We start from the raw sequence: 20,857 nt of genomic DNA on the forward strand, positions 1-20,857 counted from the left end.
TTTGAGAAGCAACTTTTTTTTTTTTTTTTTTTTTTTTTTAATCTTTTTCTAGTTTTCAATATAAAGAAATGTACAGAAATGACTTATTATATTAATATATTCTTAAAAAATGTTTATTATCGATATTATTATTTTTGGGAGTGATATTTTAAGTTTGAGATTTGACATAATTGGTGAAATATGAGTCTGAAATTTTTTAATTCTTAACATAATATATATTATATAAAATAGTGGTAAACTCGAAATGGTACACCGATATTAAATGGTAACGAAATATTTCATTCTATTAACTAAACGAAACGGTCTTCGGTATGGTATTGACTCCCTTGCATTGGAATAAAATGAATAATATGGTAATAAAATGAATAATATGGTAATATTAAAATTGAATTGAAAATTAAGTTTTTAGGATAATTATCTTTGGGATAATTATTTGAAAGATTGAAAGAATTTTACGGTTAATGGAAAATATTTTATAAGTTTGACTACATTTCACCTGCAAACAAACACAAGGCGTCCTTTTCATTTTTTTTTTTTTCCATTTTCATATTGTGAGAGGTGTTAAGCTTTTTATCGTCTTGGCGTTGAGCTATTTTTCAAATATTCTTGTTTATGTTTAATAATAAAGAGTTGGGGTTTAATTCCCATTTACACTAGAAACCAATTAGTGTTTTAGTTTAATAACAAAGAGGTATTATCAAGAGTGGACGTTATAAGTTAAAACTCTCTCGTTAAAAAAAAAAAAAAAAATTGTATGCATGGAATTAAAAGTACAACTTTTTTCTTTAAATATAATTCGATAGTTGAAAAAAAAAAAGAGGAATTTGAGTTTTAGATATCTTCATTAGATGCAATAAAAAATGTTAACTAATTGAAATATAAGACACTTGACGAATTAATAATTAGGAAGAATTTTTCCCCTCTCACACTCTTTCACAGGTAAAGGGAAGAATAATGATTAGTTGTCAATATTCATCCAAAAAATAAAATAAAATAAAAGAAGTTGTCAAGGCCGCGTTTGGAGGAATGATCTTTAATAACATGGCACGCATCGCATTCACATTTCACACTAGTACTTCACACACAAGTTTGTTCAGCCATTAGAAATTATTTTTTGGCATGGGTCATTCATTTTTCTATTTCACTCATCTTATCTTCTTTTTTAAATTTTCTACACTCTCTTTGTTTTGAATCCCATTTACCACCGCACACCCTTGGTGCGTTGGTCACTTCACAAGTATAAGAGCTTGTGGGGTGTGGGGGACAAGGGCCGGAGTTTATGTCTTCAGAAGGGAGTTTCACACACATATACACTTAAATTAGGTTATAGTAGAAATTATGATTTGTATAAATATATATATATATATATATATATAAAATACAAAATGTAAGATTTATTGTACATGGCCTTATTATCATCATCCCCTCATTCTCTCTCCTCTTTATGTTTTAATAAGTCTTTGTTTATCTCTTCTCTTCTTCAATTGTTATCATTTTTTTTCCATTTAATTATTTATTTATATAAGATAAAATCTCCTAAATTCGTATATTAATTTATAAAAATTTTTAAAAAATGAATTATTTTTGAAGAGATATTATTACATTTTACCCCCAAAAGAAAAAAAAATCACTTTACTATCATTTGAAATATAGCCTAATATATCTATTATCATTTGAAATATATTTGGGGAGGATTATAAATCTATAATAACAAAAATTTAAACATATATATAAATATGATTATACAAACAAGAGAATTTAAAAATATTAAAAAAATTTGAAGGGAACAAGTGAAATTTTTTTAGGAGCAGTTTTTTTTTTTTTTTTTTTTTTGAGAATGACATTTTTTAGGAGCTAATTGTAAATATAATTAGAACATATGGGTAAATAAATAATTTTCAAAAAGTGACCCCTGGTCTAGAAATTTAAATAGTTATTATTGAAGTAGGTATAGAAATTTCACTACATAAAATTTAAAAAATTTATCCAATAATTATTTAACATACATTATCATCACTGGTGGCTTTCAACTTTTTATTCTCATTTTATTTTAAGGAAATTAGACTCTTACAATGAATGATCTTCTATCCGTCCAAATGTGCTCACGGATTTTGTTTTGACTTATGTGTTCACAGATTTCAACTTGTGCCACAACTTGCCCACGTGGTGAGTTGTCAGTGGTAGAGAGGTGATGGTGAGTCCATTGTTTTTGTTTTATATAACCACTTTTACAACACTCTTTACATGTGATTCTTTATTTTGCAATGTACACATTAAAATAAATTTACTTTAATACTTCAGTAGGTGAGAGAAGAGAGGGAGAGTGTCAAATAGAAGAAAAGAGAAAATAAAAATAACTTTGACACAATGTTATAATGGTTATGTATACTTAACCATTGTAGCAAGTACTAAGTGGTGAAAATTTATGAAAACATTTTTTATGAAAACATTTTGCATTTTAATGGATTACATTAACCAATGAGAATGCTTAGAGAGTATAAAAAAAGAATTAGGTCAATTAATTTGTGTCCCATTGTAGTGGAGGAAAGGACAAAAAAGGCTAGAGGGAATACATTAGATCATTGTTTATATATATATATATATATATATATATATATATTGCTATTCCTTTACCCCAAAACAATGGCACAATCTCCCTTCATCATCTTTATCCATAAATGCGATTACTTGTAAAGCAAAATACACCTGTGGGACTCTGTTCCTAAGCCCCAACCATAAAAGGAGACTGCATTAAAAGTATTTTGAACTGTAAGAACTCGCGCTCTTTCTTTTTAAACAAGTACTTTTTTAAGTGGAGGATAATTATCATACATATATGGTCAAGTTGAAGTTGTTGCTTTGTCTACTTAAGAGGAAGAAGAACAAGTGCAATTTAAAGAGAAGGTACTATTTTGTTTTAATGCCTTTTATTTTGTAGAAGTGCTAGTGCAAGTCAACATCAGCATATTTGTTTGTTGTGAAGCAACAACTTGCGAAAATTAATTGCAGTACGCATTAGACTCTTATTATTTTATTTTAAGGAAATTAGACTTTTATTATGAGTGATCTTTTATACGTCCACAATGTGCTCACTGCTCACGGATTTTATATGAATAAAGTGGCACAACTTGTGCCACAACTCGCCCACGTGACAAGTTGTGAATGGTAGAGAGGTGATGGTGAGTCCATGTGGGGTTACCTCTCTACCACTCATAACTTTCCACAAGGGCAAGTTGTGGCACGAGTTGTGCCACTTTATGTGGCACTAGCATAGCTTATTTTATATAGGATCCAACCACAAAATTTTGACCCTTGTTTTCAACATCTGTTTTTAAGTGCTTTGGATTAATTTTTTGTACTTGTCTTTTTCTATGCTAGGATGTGCTATTTATGTCAACTAGCTTGCAACCCCATACATATGCATGAATACACTTAAAGATATACAATAAAATGCATAATATAATTCATATATATATAATTTAAATACTATTGATAGTCATTTTTATATTTTGTTAACTCTTTAAAACAAATTTGTAAGGATATTATTAGCTATAAAATGTAAATTGTCTGTGTTTTTTTTAAAATTATTGTGAAACTTTTTTTTATGGTTTATTTATTTTAGACTCTTTAGTTTTTGTACGTAATAACTCACTTGGATAAATATTTATAATGTGATCCCACATTTGATTCTAAAATTAAGAAATAAAACTCTTTAAAAATAAATAATTTAGGGCACACGGCGCAAAATTGGAGCTCTAATTTGGAATTCTAATTTGAGTTTTTCTCTGCTTTACCTATTATATTATATATATAGATATAAATGAGAGTAATACAATAATTGATGAAACTCTCTTTCAAAATTCAATCAACCAGAGTTTTATTGTTTGTTTGCATCTTGTTGTTGTGGCAAGAATAAGAATTATAACATGCTTAATAAAGAATATTATGTCATGAAATGCACACACTCTCTCTTTTACATAAGAAGGGAAAACTCTCACAAATACATAGAATTTCATGTACATTAGAAGTAAACAAATACATCATCAACCATTTGGTAGTCCGGGGAAAAATATAGAGGAAGTTAATCAGTCCGGGTAGTTTATTCATCAAAATCAAGTGACTAGTGTTATGAATCTGAAAAACTATTAGAAGAACGATTTTGCAGCAGGTACTGTAGGTCGTTTTATGTTAAAGGTAGTTTTACATGAGTTAAAATTAATTTTAAACCAGTTCTAAATAGAGGGACACTAAACAAAATATTAGAGTGGATTTGAAATATAAATTGGAGCTCTCTCAGTGAGAGTTACATTGATATCCTCACTTCAATACCTCAAGCTTCAGGACCATGGTGTCGGGTTTGATCTCTCTCTCATACAAACACACACGTAATGCACAAATTCAACTATCTATAAGCTGAAGGGATTAATTACACTAATGGGTTTTTTTTTTTTTTTCTTCCAGAACTATAACTATCTGTTCTGCTTCTTTTGAATTACCATCAGATTGATTGCTTTCAGAAACTGTCGTAGAGCTATTGGTCTCTTCAATTTTCAAGCTTTGTGCACTCACACCGTCTCCAGTAGTCAAAACATCCACTGTTAAATTATGAGCATGAGCTGAATCAGGTACAGTCACTGTTCCATTCTGCTGGGAAGAATCAGAAGTGTCTGTACCTGTTACGGCTGTGTCATGGCATTCAGTACTTCAGTTGAGTTATTGCCTACATTGGTACTCAGCAGTGATGTGTTATTGATTGCTTCAGGGTGATATTGGCACATGCACAGAAGGGTTAGAATAATTAACGGCACAGAAGGGTTTGTCACTAGTACAAACAAAAGGCAAAATGAAGGGTGAAATTTGTGTGTTCAAATTAATCCTATTGGATAGACGTGTAAATTGCAAAGAAAAGGAATCCACAGAATCTTCAAAAGAACAAACAGAAATCACATACACACAGTATACATGTCCTAAAAAAGAAGAAGAAGAAAGACTAACAAATGTAAAAGAGAATGCAATGAGTAAGTATGCCAATCCTTATCTGTAAAGAGAGAGATTTGGAGCCTCCACAAATATATCAAAAAAAAAAAAAATCCCTATTTACTATTGAAAACCCCTATACATTTGGGATGAGAATGCCCTTTTTTGTCCTTCTGGAAAGAGAGAGATATTTGGAGCAGCCAATGTCAAATTTGTTTTCAAAAAAAAAAAAAAGAAATTCTAAAAAAATGTCAACATACCAGCAAATACACCTACATCAAAAAAATCCGTGTAACCTCCAGAAGCCTCAACATCACTTCACTTCCTCTCAGAATTTATACATTTTAACTTCAGCATTATTGCTGCTTATTTCCAACAATTTCACCTCTTCGTGATTCTCAAAACTATAAGAAAACAATACCCTATCTTGACCTCTCATATAGATGATCCCTACATCTTCATCAAAAAATAAAGGCTGGCCTCTAGAAATTTCTGTTATTGCACACAATTTCTTCAAAATAGATTGGCTGTGCTGCCCCTGGAAACGCCAAAGATGCAATTCAGAATCCAACCATCTGTATAAAAGTAACCTTGACTTTGATTCTAACAAATGCATTTCCTCAGGTATTCTGAAAAGCGTCAACACATCATTATCAACATCATACTCCATTAGAAGAGAACTCCAAAAGGAGTAAAATTTCTGTTGCCAAAAAACCCCATCCTTGTTGCAGTCATCCCGCTTAAATTCTTTTTCTTTCATCAAATAAGAATTTCTTATATAAACTACCCTCTCTTCCCACTCATGGCATCCTGAGTTGAATAGCACGAATCTGGTGGTTGAATCGACTACGTTTGTGTGCTTGAACAATTGGAACAATAGCAGAAACTGTTTGTGTCCTGTTACTGCAAATTTTGGATGAGGACCAGCTTTGGGATGAAATGGGACCTTCCATTGAAATCCTTCCAGAGGATCAGTAACCTGAAACTCCTTCTTTCGGTCATAAAAATTCTCCCTGAACAGAATACATCCCCCGGAGCAGCCAACGAAGGACAAACGTGTAGTATCAGATAATACCTTGACACACTCTGTACCCTCCTTTTCAACCTTCCAAATGGTAAATCTTTGTTTAATGCTACCAGCATATGCCGCCACCACAAAGCCCAAATCTGTTGTCACCGGTGAGTCTTTACGAATTTTCTCAACAATTAATCCCCACCCCTTTGAAGCAGCAGAAAATTTCAATCGACTAGCTAGCCCACAGTTGCGAACGATGTCTTCAAGAATAGGGTCAGGTACATATTTTGCTTTACTCATTTTAGAATCTGTTCAAACAGCAAAAAAGACAAATTTATAAATAAAAAAAACTGTCTAAAATATACAAAACTATTAATTATGGTTAATCAATATAAATCCAACTACAAATCAATGAAATTTAAGTCATTTAATCAAAGGATAATGCTTGTATAGCAACTTTGCCCAACAAAAAAGGTAGGCAGATAAATTCCTTTTTTTTTTTTTTTTTTTCCTGAACAGAAAGTTAAAATATAGCATGTCACAGAGAAAACTAAAAAACCAAAAGATGATATCATTTTTTTGCCTCTCCATACAAAAGTTTGCAAAGAAGCAACGGCCTCATGGCGGCTTCTGCTGCTTCAGCCTCCTTAGCCTTAGCTTCAGCCTTCTACCTTTCCTTTTCGTCTATAAGCTTCCCCAAATCCTCTTCCCTTCCTTCTTTCCTCAACTCCCCTTTTACAAACTCCTGCAACTCCTCAGTTAATTCAACCCCATCATCATCCAACATCGTATCAACCACATTAAGCACCTCATCCAACTTCCCAACCTCACTCAACGCCTTCATTATAAACTCATAACTCGCAACATCCATCTTGAGCTTCTTCACCATCAGATCAAAAAACGACTTGGCATCATCCACCTTCCCTACTCTAACCAACCCATCAACCAACTTATTATAAACCCCCAAGTTCGGCCTCAGCCCTGACTCAACCATTTTTCTATGATACCCGGCTGCATCATCCGCCCTATCTGCCTTAAAACAAGCATCCATCAATAACACAAACGTAAACTCATCCAGGTTCACCCCCTTCTCACTCATCTCCCCATATACCTCCTCGGCATCACCCAACATCCCATTATCACACAACTGCTCGATCAAATTATTGAACGACAAAGTATCCGGACTACACCTATACTGTCCCATCTACCTAAAAACCTCAATTGCATCCTTAAACCTCCCCTGCATGCAATACCCATCCACCATCACATTAAAACTCCCCAAATTCACCGTCAAACACCACGGGGGCCTATTCTCCTCAATCAGCTTATCGAACAACCTCAACCCCAACTCGAACTTCCCATTTTTATTCAAAGCATCCAACGACGAATTAAACTCGACTGCACTCATCTTCACCTTTGAACCCTTCCCAACAGCCTCCTCATAAAACTGCATAGCCTCCTTCTCCATCCCTTTCATGAAATACCCTTTGACCAAAGCCCCATACACAACCCCATTCTCCACAAACCCACCAAGCTTCTCCTTCAACTCATCAAAAAGCCCAAAAACACCATCCAAATCCCCACTCCTCACGCACCCATTCATCAAATAGCTAGTAAGTTTGGCCAATTCAGAAAATCTCTTCAAATACTTCCCACCCAAATAAAGAAATCATACATTCTCCAATTAAAAACCCTAATTTCAAGGACTTGAAATGAAACAACCGCATTACCAATGAACCCAAAACATATATTGTAACTCAAAGAAACAAACAGAACCACCCAAGTTCTGAAACAGCTTTCAAGATTCACACTTTGCAATTATATAGGCCAAAAAAATTCTACCTAATCTAACAAGCAACAATGTATATGCATATTAATAAGCAATTCCAAATGTTAAAGCCGAAAAAAAAACCCTGTCAGGAATAGGTGTGCCTTGTTTAATTTCAAGGACTTGAAATGAAACAACCACATTACCCATGAACCCAAAACAAACAGAACCACCCAAGTTCTGAAACAGCTTTCAAGATTCACACTTTACAATTATATAGGCCAAAAATTTCTACCTAATCAAACAAGCAACAATGTATATGCATATTTATAAGCAATTCCAAAAGTTAAAGCCGAAAAAGCAAACCTGTTTTCTGGGGAAAATCTTTGAACCCGTTTTCTTGAATTGAATCGGTCTGTTTTTGTGGTGAGGAAAGCCAGATCAGTTCTGTTGTGGACTGGGAAGTGTCGAATAAGGAGAGAGCAAGGCAGCAGTTGGGAAAATTTTCTGCTTTTGAAGATGGGTTGAAGATCAAAATGGGTTGTGTTATTTGAGAAAAAATTGAGAGAATTTTTTCAGAGAGAAAAGGCAAGAAAGGAAGGTGAGAGAGAATGAAAAATTGAAAACACTAGACCAAAATGATTAGACTTACTAGCCGTTATGCCATATAAACCCAAAATGATTTTTAAAAAATAAATACTAAAAAAAATAATGATTTTCAAATATTTTTTTGATGAATAAAAAATCAGTTTTTTTTTTTTTTTTTTTTCACCCCCTTGTTCTTTTTGCTTTCAAAATACCAATGGACGGAAGAACCATTTAAAATTTCTTTTGGAATGTAATGAATTCATTAAAGAATATTTGTTCTTATGTTTTTAAAAAATTAAAAGGGTTGTTTTATTTGCTTGTGTGGTTTTCCTCTCAATGATATTATCATTTACCCAAAAGAAAAAGGAAAAAAAAAATTTGGGTCTCAATATCTCATATTTTGTATTGGTATTTTAAATTTTAATAATACATTTTCCTTCTTTTTAAATTGAATAAATATTTCAAATTTACAATATTCAATCTAAATCATGAAATTAACTCATTTCAAATAAAGAATATTCATGATGAACAAACTCACTTAATGCTAAATTTAAGCTTTGATTCATTTATAAGTTGTAAATAACATACGTACGTTCATTTAAAAATTTCACATGGCAAGTAATTCTTGTAAGTGAAATTGTTATTGCGTAGAACACTAGAACTCATGTGCATGTTAGCTAGTGATTAGGACCAAAAAAAAAACACAAAGCAAAATTTGAATTTAAAATAAAGTTGAGCCAAAGAAAATTGCTTTATATTTTTGTCTCAATATCTCATATTTTGTATTGGTATTTTAAATTTTTATACTATTTTTTCTTTTTACATTTTCCTCTATTTTAAGGTGTACGAGAATAACTAATAGCAAAGCCATTTTCGTGGGTTTCAGTTTGTTCATTTGGTAAAGTTTTTTATGATTGAATAAGAGATTTGGGGTTCAATCTCTGCATGCACGAAAAATCGATTAGCATCTTGATCTTATGATAATGATAAAAAGCTATCATTAAGAGCGGACGCCTTAGGTTGAAATTATCTCAAAAAAAAATTAGAAATATAAAATCATTTAATTATAATGCTATAGTTACAAACATTATGCTGAGGAAACTTTAAAAAGTTTCAGTCTAGTAAAACCATTGATATCTAGAAATAACTAATGAAAATAATGAATTATTATATTATTTGTATATTGTCTTCTAAATTTAGTTTTTTGTCACTCGTTTTTGTACTTCTTTTAAAGATTTTAATTAAAAATATTTAGTGAAGTAATTGACTTTTCTTTTTTCTTTTTTTATTCCTCAGAGCATTCACAACGAAAGAGTTAAAAAATTTAGCTTTTAGTACCTTATTGTACAATACACCCAAAATCAAAGATTCTATTTTAGAATACAATAGATTAAAATAATATAGAAAATACAATAAAATAATCTCTTCACTGCACTAACAATCAAAAATTAGGGACCATTAACAAGTCCATGAACTCACGAATTTGAACTCCCTTCACCAACCTGAGGACATAAGTTAAAGGCCAAATTTATGTAGCATATGCACAACCCTAAAAGACATGACCCGTAGACTCACACCCACTCCCACATGGCTCACATATGGCACTCTCAACAATACCCCGACGTTGGAGGTTAGCTAGTGTAGGGAGAGAATTCTTGTAGGCTCTCCAAGAAAAATGTTCCACCTTGCTAGGAATATTTAATCCCCGAAGTCTTTTCCAAAACTTCCTAGTATCACTATCATTAGAGCAGCTACCACTGTCACTTTGATCCCGAAACTTTATAGTGATCTTGTAAGCACTTCTAATCGAGAACTTCCCAATTGGAGCTGTTGTCAATATCAGAGCATCATTCGGAAGAGCAGTACTGATTGGTAGTCCCAAAATAATGTTTGCTTTATGAGGAAAAAAAAACTTGCCTCACCAATTTTGTCTTCCAACTCTTAGCCTCAGTGTCAATGAATTCATTTTCCAACGCTTGACGCTACAAGATATTTAGTGCCAATGATGACATAACTTTGAAAGTTGATGTTGTGGGGAGCTATTTATCATTCCATATCCTATTTTTCTATCCATTTCCAACTCTTCCATCATATAAATTCACAAGTCATTGGGTTTAATCCTTCAAGTGATAGATGAACGATAATGACATTCTTTGGAGTGTTTTAAATCTATGGTTCGAATTTGACATTTTCTTTGTTCACTATCTACTTGTCTCCTAAGAAAAAGAAAACCACTTGTCATGATGGGATCGAGTTCAAACTAATTAGCTTTCTTTAAGAAAGGGTAGGTTGTTTATAAATCAGAATAAAATAGCATCCTAGAAGCATTTTACAAAATGGTCCTAGCAAGAGAAAAAGTAAAAGCTAAAGCAACAAAAATTTTTAAAATAATAATAATAATAATAAAAGATGATTCCGAAGTATACTTTGTATATACTATATAGTTCAAAGTTGGCTACAAAACCACTTGGTACAACTTGGATTCAAATACAGTTTGTCAACAAAGAAATAAACCTCCACAGACAATATTTTGGATGTCCAAGGGTATACTGGTAATTTTGGAAGTGTAGGGGTATTTGGGTCATTTTGAGTATTTAAGGGTATTTTGGTAATTTTGGAAGTCAATAGGGTATTCAACTAGTTTTAAAGTATTTGGGTCATATTAGGTTAAATGGATGGGTTACTAATTAAATGGGTTGGGCGGGTAATGAATAATTAATTTATATATAAACCGGTCATAAATGGATAAATGAGTAATTACAAACCCAACTCGCCCATTTGCCACCCGTATTTGACATATATTTTTGTGTCACTATGTTTCTAAATAAGTAGGTTGTTGGCTTAAGGCAACGATTCTTTCGTTCTACTGCATCGCTGAGTTTGTAGGAGATTTTTCTTTTAGTGCACAATAAATTTGTAAAAGTTTTCAAGGAGAACAAGGATATTGAGGTAAATTTTGAAACAGAGGCAAGTTTTTTATTTTCCATCTAAATGTGATTTCATTTCTGTGACATCTAGCATTGAATTGGTTCGTTTGTAGGTAATTGTGGCCAATGATCAAACAAGGGAGGAGAAATGGCAGAAAGTGCAGTCAGCCTAGCTATAGAGTATTTGGTCCCCTTTGATAGGCCAAAAACGTATTAACCCCTTGTGATTAATGAATTGATTAATTAGCCAAGTTTATTAATTAATCAAATTAACATGCAAAGTGCGTGGTAGCACAAAAAAATCACCAATTAAACTAAGTGCAGCGGAAATTAAATTGACAAGATGATTTGTTTTCGAATGGGGAAAACCAACACGGCAAAAATCCCACCAGATGAGTGTGGAGTGAGAAGTGAGCGTGTGGGGAATAAAAAAATATTTTTTGTTAATACCTTCTAGCTACAATGAGCTGCTAGAGATAGCAGCTCACTGTAGCAATCACTCAAAAATTTTGAGCTTTACCTTCTTTGCTGTAGTGTGTGTTTTTGGTGTTTTGATTGCTAAAATGACTAAATAGTCATTTTAGCAACCTTATTGTGAATGCTCGAAAGGACCAATCACAAAAAGGTCTTGGTGATTTGTACTTCTAAAGACCATTGATAGGTTCCTCATCTCTTTCTCTTGCTAAGTTTTCAAGTTGAGCCTCCAAACTTGTGGAGTACCTAATAGGAAAATTCTTAATTTAAATTATACTAGCAATGTATGGTTTACATTATGGATTTGTACACATTTGTGTAGTTCGCAATGTAAATCTTACAATGCTAGTACAATATAAACCTATAGATTTTGATAAAGAGACTTAAATTCAGCCCATGATATTTCCCTCATTCCACAAACTGGCCAAAATTTTGATGATGAGACTTAAATTTAAGATCTTATAGATCACAATATCATACTAGCCTCATTACATGCGCAAAGACTTTTTTTTAGTGTCATAATTTTTCATTCATCCCAATTAAAGATTTATAAGTTTTTCCAATAATATTATGCATTTGGAACTACTAATATAGCTAAAGTGTTATGAGGCTAACTCCAAAAAATGAACACCGAAAATTGAAATCGTATGTTTGTGTGTGGATTTGTTCATTTTTTTAAGCTAGCCTCATGACATTCCTAGTTGTATTAGTGGTTTTAAATAAGTGATGTTAGTGGGAAAACATGTAAAACTTAAATTGGTACGAATGAAAAACTATGACACTAAACCCCCCCCCCCCCCCCCCCCCCCCAAAAAAAAAGAAAAAGAGTCTCATTACACACGCGAGCATGTGTGATGAGGCTAGTATTCCATAATCGTCATCCATTTTATTTGTTGCTTGTAATTTGATTGTTAATTGTTTTATTTTGGAAAAAAAATAGTAGATACATATAAAATATTTTACTTTAAAATGAAAAGAGCAAAACCAAATTAACTTTAGCTAATATACATATTTCAATTATAAATCCCAAACGAAACTCTAGCTATAAGCTGATATAACTAATATTTATATTCCATTTATTGTTAACAAAAGAATCCGTCCACATATTTCATTTGATTTTTTTTTTTGAGAAAAATATTTCATTTGATTCGAAACATAGTAAAAAGTACCAAATACAATCCATATATATATATATATATATAAATATATATATATATATATATATTTTTTTTAATGAGTGGATAATAATCTATTTAGATATTCCATTTAGTGGGTTCTAGTTAGCTCAACTAGTAAAATCTCTAATTGTTGAATAAGAGATTTGAGATTCAATTCTCGTCTATACCAAAAACCTATTAATGTTTTTATCATCGGGAGCGGATGTCATAGGTTAAAACTCTCTAAATATATATATATATATATATATATATATATATTCCATTTAAACTCTCTCAAAAATAAAATAAAAAAGATATTCCATTTAACTCTAGGCATAGATATAGTACAAGAGTTTAGAGGACACCACCTTTATAAGTTTCACTTCTTTCATCTATTAGGGAAGTCAAAAGAGAGAGAGAGAGACCAAAATGGTTGAGGGAGCTATCACTAAATCGAATGGAGAGGGGATTTTTTTTTTTTTTTTTGGGAGAAAAATTATCAATCTAAATATTATTAAGGAGATAGTAAATCAGCAGCAACAAATTTATTTATACTAGTCGCAAACCCACGCATTATATAAATGTCATATAATTGGGTGTAGTGTATAAAAAGTAACAATTAATTTAAGTATTATTTTAAAAATATATATTTCTATAAGTTTTTTTTATCTTTTTATCTCTGCAAATATATCATATTATTATTTTTTTGTATGTTTGATTAACATTTTTCCAAGGTGAACTATATTCTTCTCTCTCCCTCTCTCTCTTGGATTTTTTTTTTCTTTCTTATGGTTCTGTTTAAGGTTGATGATTTTTTTTTTTTTTTTAATTTCCCATTACAAAGTCTTATCTCTCCCTTTTGTACAGCTTTGCTTGAATTCTGATTTGGGTTAATACTTAATTTTTTTTTAAGGTAATAAAAGTAATATTAATCATGATGAAATAAAAAAAAAGAAAGAAAATACATGATGTTCATGATGGTGAACATAAAAAAATAAAAATAAAAATAAAATAAAAAAAACAACAACAACAACAACAACAAACAACATCAAAGAAAAAAATAACTCAAGGGACAATTCTAAGAGTAGAAAGAAACTCAATGATAGAAGAACAATTTGAAGAACCCCAACGCACCTAGACTAATCAAAAATATATAGTTTGCCAGCATAAAGCTTATACTTAGCTTTTTTGGAAATAGGAATTTGAGTTTATGTCAAAACACAATCTACATAGCTATGAATTTGAAAATGCCTGCCAATTTTTTGGGTGATAAATTATTATAAAGTCTATCTTTTATTCCTTTTGTTTCATTGTAATTTTGGTTAAGATAATGTTGTAAATTTGTGATGAATTTATACTATTATAATAATCTCAGGGGTGTTCTAGAAGCTGAAGTGAAAATTGTGAAATCATTAAAAGACTAATAGAAAAATACTGGAAAAAATAATTTAGTTTATTATTGAAAAGAAAATAATGACATGAATGTTGATGTGGCTCAATAGGAAAATAGCAACAATAAATGCTACGTTTCAATGGCACAATGATTGTAGAGACTTAATGACTAATAATTAAAAAGGAATAGGTATAATAAAAGTCTAATTCCATACTTATGGGCCGGTTATTATCTAATACCATAATTATATCACTCATAAAAATGAAAATAAGTGTAATTTCCCCTGAAATTGCTCCTAACAAAACGCCATTTTGGTGTGGATTCCATGGTGCGGGAAATGTTCCATAATGTGCTCCAATCAAAATGTGTAATTACTTTTAGGATGTGATTTATTAAGGTTTGTTGCCATTTCAAATTCCCATTGTGACCCCTAAAACCTCCAATTACACATTCCATTCTTCACTTAAATGTAATTTAATTTATTATTTTGTTCTTCGCTTATAGAGTTGAAACCACATCCGCCTGGAATTGGAAAAGACTCAGGTATTATCTTTGCATCACAATATTTGCTTAAATTTATATATGATTGTCCCTTGAATTTTACAGTCATTTGGATTGTTTACAATATTTGAATGGAATCATCTCTATCTCTAATTGTATTGTATCATTACTCTCACTCAAATTGTTGGATGAATTAATGAAATACCTGATTCATGCTCTGCACCACCAAAACCCATTAAATTAAATAGGTTTAGACTTTAATTGAGATTAAGCAAGGTAATATCCAGATAGAATATGAGTTTTTGGGCTTCAAGGAAGGTAAGCTTTAATTTTTTTTTCTCTCTTTGTTTAACGTTTTAATTAGATAATATTAATATATTATTAGAATTTACATTTTTAATTTAATGGGGTCTTCAGTCCTCAGTTTGTCTTATTGCACTAATTCTCTTTATTTTGGTAGAATTTTATAAAGAATGCAAAAAAGATAAAGAGGAAAAGTTGCAAAATAAATTCAAAAGCAACAAATCGCTACCCACATTCTCCAATATATGCATGTCCAACAACAATGTCAATTTAAGCAAATAAGAAAGCAGAGAAGATATAGCAGGTACTTTTTTCTTTTCATTATGAATAAATATAAAATTGTATTGTCCCATAGTATCTAAAATTAACTTGCTTTATTCATTTTAAACTGAAAAGTGACTACAATCTAGAAGAGAAGATCTCAACAATGTTAGAAATAAAACTGGCATAAGAAGTGTTTCTACTTTTTATTTTTATTTTTATAAACATTTAGGTTTCTAATTATTTTGCAATAAATACAACATATATTGTTTTATAGTAGTTTTTTTTTTCTTTTGAGAAAAAGTTACATAATCATGTTTATGCAGATAATATACCAAACAATTCAGCTATAATTTCCAGCAACCAACAAAAACAAAGGCTTCATCTTAGTAATAAACATATTTTTACATTAAATCATATTTTTTGTTAATTATTTAGACATCGGATGTCAATCTAAAACTCTACATTAATTATAATTCAGGAAAATATTATGAACCATGCAACTTTGGGCTTTGGCCAACCATCATGCAAATGCCTATATTGTGGTGCATTATTGTGGTATGAAGAATGTGTATGAAAAGCAATGCATTATAGAAATCCACATATTCAATAAGATAATGTGTTATTTGAGCTAAATGTAAGTCACATCAGTTTCTATTCTAAGTGGAATATAAAACCATGACCACTTACTACCTGCTGCTCATATTCAATGTTTTCAAATAGGCATGAACTGCTCAAGTATGCGATCTAACCAAAATTTAAATTTTAGCATATATAAGTTTTGACATCTGTCAATTTTCAGCCTAAGATAGTAAGATATGAATTTTGAAAGGTTTACATACAAATATAATTTTAAAGTAAAGTGAAATTTTATTTGTTTTTAAACAGTTTTGTCTAAAAAAATGTGTCTTTGTAAAAGTAAAAAAAATATATATTTTTTTAAATAGTTTTGTCTAAAAATGTGTCTTTGTAAAAGTAAAAAATATTATTTTTTTTAAATAGTTTTGTCTAAAAAATGTGTCTTTGTAAAAGTAAAAAATATTATTTTTGTTAAACTATACCGTGCATCACACGGGTGGGTCAATAGCTAGTATTTAATATTATAAAAAAAAACAAAAAAAAAACACCATCACCCTTAATCAAAGTTATAAGAAAGAACAAAAATCCACCGAGAGAGAGAGAGTACTCACAATTTTTTTGTTGGAAAAATATGGATTGAATGTGAGAAGTGATATCGAATTTATACAAAATAAAGTAGGGAGAAGAAGAATCAAAATATAAGAAAGAGAAAATGATAGAAAAACGGTAAAATAAAGAGTAGTGGGGAGATATAGAGGCAAAGAGGGGGGGGGGGGGAAGGTTAGAAGAAGTGTAACAGCAAATGTGGACTAATAAGGAGGGTAAGAGTTATTTATTTATTATTTTTTTTAATAGGGAGAATAAAAGTGAGTAAAGAAGATGTAAAAAATAAGTGGATGATGTGGCTATCGAGGAATCTACCATTAGAAGGTGGGAAGGGGAAGGGGAAGGAATACGTGAGAAACAAAAGGGAAGGAAATCCAGAGGTTGTAATTGTGAATGTGAGCATAGTAATATTAAATGCTACGCTTCAGATTTTAGTAATATATAGATTAGAAGGTGGGAAGGGGAAGGGGAAGGAATACGTGAGAAACAAAAGGGAAGGAAATCTAGAGGTTGTAATTGTGGTTTTCTAAGGGTTTTCAGTTTAGAAGACTTGGGTTTGAGCTTTAAGTAAGAATTAAATTTAGCAAAAGTGAATTGGTGGAATTAAATTTAAAAGAAGTGGGTTTTATGGTGGAGACAGGCTGAAAATAATTTTAGTTTTATTAGTATTTTAAAATTGATAAAAACTATTTTAAAATTGTAGGATAAATTTAGGAAAAAGGATGGAAATGACATGGATGCTGACGTGGCTTAATGTGAGCGTAGCAATATTAAATGCTACACTTCAGCTTTTAGTAATATATAAATATAAATAAGATAGAATAGACTCCATCCAAACTAAAATTGGAAAAGAACGTCTTGCTCTCTGGGCTAAGAAATGAGCAACAACATTACCTTACTTCACAAGATGAGAGAAAGAATAACTCCACAAGGAAGTTGTCTCTAAGTAAATGACCAAAAGAAGATGAAAGCATATCTCCACCCTGTAGAGCCTTGACAACAATCTCAGAGTCTCCTGCAAAACTTGAGTGATTAAGACCTATCTCCTTCACAAACTGCACAACTCGTCTTGCAACTAACATCTCCAGAATCTAAACTGATGAAAGTTTTTTAATTTTTTCCAATTGAGCCGCCATAACCTCACCTAATGAGTTCTGAACCACAACCCCAATCCCAGCTTCGTCTTGCTCTTCAAACATCGTCTCGCTCTTCAACCCCAAGTAAATGACCAAAAGGGGATTTAAGTCTTAATTTTCGACCAGCTAATACAATTGATTTACAAAGTAGTAATAAATATTAAAATTAAAATTTAGAGATTAATTAGAAAGTTGCAAAAAAATAAGTCATGAATGTATTGTTTAAAAAATTCTTGCATGCACATACAAGGTTTTATGAGCCCTCCCTGCAAAATTTGTGATTGAAGTTCAAAGAAATTCAAGTAGATTTTTATTTTATTTTGGTTCTACGCCATTGCCCAGACACCACAAGAAGTGCTAGAACCACTAGGTTATCCCTCTAAACCCTAGTGGTTGATCTTTAAATATATCCAATTTACACCTGTCTATTACATGACTTCATAATTAGGAAATGGCATCGATAGTAACATGTTAAATTGTTAATATTCCTATATTACTACTACAATTTTCTTGGTCTCTTTACACAATATACCATGGATTCCTTTTAATCAAACCAACCATTTCTTGGCTTCTTGCAATTCCATGAATACCTTTATAGCCTCCTCAGGCTCGTTCTAATCAAATCCACCATGCAGAACCTTTTTTCCTCCCCAATATTGACTCTCAAATAAAGCAATTGCCTTTCAAGCCAAAGGAGCAATTATTTCCACAGCTCTTCGATGACTTGGAATCTGCAAAAGGATTGGGTCTTGCATTTTACACTTTCGTACCATTTGCTGATGATAATCACAGTTGATTGCACGGCTATACTAGGCAATGTATATACTATCAAAATAACATTGATGTGGTGGCCAAAACCTTTCTAATGCTTAAGTTAGAAAATAAAGGATGATGGAGCTTTGGTAACAGATGTGCCTTGGATAAGAATCCTACGATTGGCATTTTATTGTTTTTTTCCTGTACTCTTTGAGTTTACTGAGCTGTAGAGTAGCAACACTGTTATGGCTTTAACCCTTCCTAGCCTGTACAGGCGCATTCCACTATGTATGATTCTGCCGGTCTACCCTCTATACCATATTCACCAATAAAGCTACAAGAACTTGTAAAGAAATCAAAGCACCACAATCACCAACTAATAATCCCCTGTCAAACCTCCTCTAAGATTCAAGTCCTTATTTCTGAACAAGTTGCTTTTTGTAGAACTTGGACTAGTACAATCTCGAGATGACGAATCTGGAGGAAAAATGCAAGAAAGCTCAAGAGCTGAATTAACAAGCTGCTTTGGATTGTCTGTGCCTTTTCACTTGCAAGAGTTACATTAGTAAAAGACATCTGTTGCACTAAACTTAAAATTTACACGATTTCAAATGATACATTAGAAATTATCAAATCACCACAAGATGAGAAATGGGCACACAATATACTATGGAACAACAGGGTTGATCTTACTCAAATTTCTTAGCCTAAGAAGCACATGCACAATCATCCCAGACAGAAAACCCTGCGCTGCACTTGAACCCACAAGTGAAACCGCTGTGCAAATAAGCATCACAAAAGATTCCTCCTTGGAATTCATGTCCCTTGAAGCCATAGCTAGCTCAATCCCCGCAAACAAGAGAAAAACTCCAGGTATCCCAACAGGAAATTGGTCCAAACTCTTCCCCAAAGAAGTCCCTAATACCAAACCCAACATCAATTTAGCTGTGCCAAGAAGTACCACACACCCACCACTCCTACCACCAAACTTGTACTGCCCAGCTAACCCACCATCACCATGGCAACTTGGCATAGCTCCAAACCAACACCCTATCACATTCATTAACCCGACCGTCACGGAAAGTGATGTGGCCGATAAGTCCTTCCCCGGAAAAAGATCAGACGACAACTTGCACACCCCGATCACAGAATTGTTTGGTAAATTGTTTCTATTAACTTCTCTCCCAGAAGCCAATCAAAGTGTCATCATTCCAGGTCACCTTATAACGTCTAGTTATTCCTAGTTATTCCTAGTTAGTACGGTTGGCTACTAGCAAGACCCAGAATATTGTTCAGAAACCTTCACATCCAATTTCACATACATGAAAGGATTTGAGCTGCCTCTACGGTTTCTCATCCTTGATGCCAGTGAATCAGCCATCTGCTCAATCTCAGGAAGAAATTTCAGAGCTTGATAATTCACCCTGCACCTTAGCCTGTTGATTTCTTGAGGAACATTGTCATACCTGAACCCAGATCATTGCATGCGACAATCATTACATTTTTTTGGATAAATCCAGAACTGCGACTGCAGTAAAACATAGACAAAAAACACTCATGACTTACCCAAGCCGATTGACAAAAGGTTTAAGTGCCATTATCTTCTTCTCCTTGATTTGGGGTAGAACATTATCAATGTAAAATTGTGCTGGTGCATACTTAGGAATGTTTTTTTTACTGTCCATCTATATAAAATAACACAATTTTGCAATCAAAACAAGTCATAAGCAATTGGCATAAATTAAACATCAAGATAACATTTAGTTCATTCATAAATGTTGACCTTATAATTCATAAGGTCAATCCAGGCATTTTGTATTCAGTAAAACCTTAAATAAACTATCTTGAAGTCCTATGTGAATAAGTTTTCAATTCCCTCTATGGTCACTAGCAAAAGCAACAACAATTTCAAATTTATTTTTCAATTAGTACAAAAATCCAAATGAACAATTTCGTCCAAAGATATAAATTATAAATTTAGTGCAAAAATATATTTGACTGATAACCATATTTTGTCAAGCGTAAAAGATCAAAGAAAACAATTTATAAATCCTGCAGAGGAAGAATATATGTTTTATTCGGGTTATTGTCTTTGTTAATGTCTCTAAATCAGAATCACAGAAAGCAGTCAAACCATATACTAGTGAAAAGCTCTGATTTGTCAGTAAACCAATCAGGGACATCACGGACGATTCGCACATCATGCTTCAGGTAGTCAATGAAATGATCTACATCAAAGATGTCTTCAAATTTCCTGCAGAAATTTAAAAAGAAAAGTAAAGATAGGTGTTCCTGAAAAAAAACATTACCATGCAGTGCTCAATGACGCGATGGTATCCATTGACCAATTGTTTTTTAGGTGGGAATTTGCTCAATTTAGCTCTGAGAGACAATACTAATGATCAAAATAGAACGA

At 32.0% G+C, this 20,857-nt stretch overlaps 1 protein-coding gene and 1 pseudogene across 1 annotated transcript; both read right to left on the reverse strand.

Annotated features, from left to right (window-relative positions):
- Positions 1-6,563: 6,563 nt before the first annotated feature.
- On the reverse strand, positions 6,564-17,748 carry LOC126695720 (pentatricopeptide repeat-containing protein At3g49240, mitochondrial-like; annotated as a pseudogene).
- A 1,360-nt stretch (positions 17,749-19,108) lies between these two features.
- On the reverse strand, positions 19,109-19,504 carry LOC126695721 (molybdate transporter 1-like). The gene has a single exon (XM_050392544.1). It carries the CDS (start codon positions 19,502-19,504, stop codon positions 19,109-19,111), a length of 396 nt encoding a protein of 131 aa, XP_050248501.1.
- Positions 19,505-20,857: the final 1,353 nt, after the last annotated feature.

The sequence above is a fragment of the Quercus robur genome, chromosome 8, assembly GCF_932294415.1.
Source record: "Quercus robur chromosome 8, dhQueRobu3.1, whole genome shotgun sequence".
In the NCBI taxonomy this organism is placed as follows: domain Eukaryota; kingdom Viridiplantae; phylum Streptophyta; class Magnoliopsida; order Fagales; family Fagaceae; genus Quercus; species Quercus robur.

Coding starts and splice junctions, on each gene's coding strand:
- LOC126695721 (XM_050392544.1), bottom strand. CDS start 19,504: ATGAATGTGATAGGGTGTTGGTTTGGAGCTATGCCAAGTTGCCATGGT.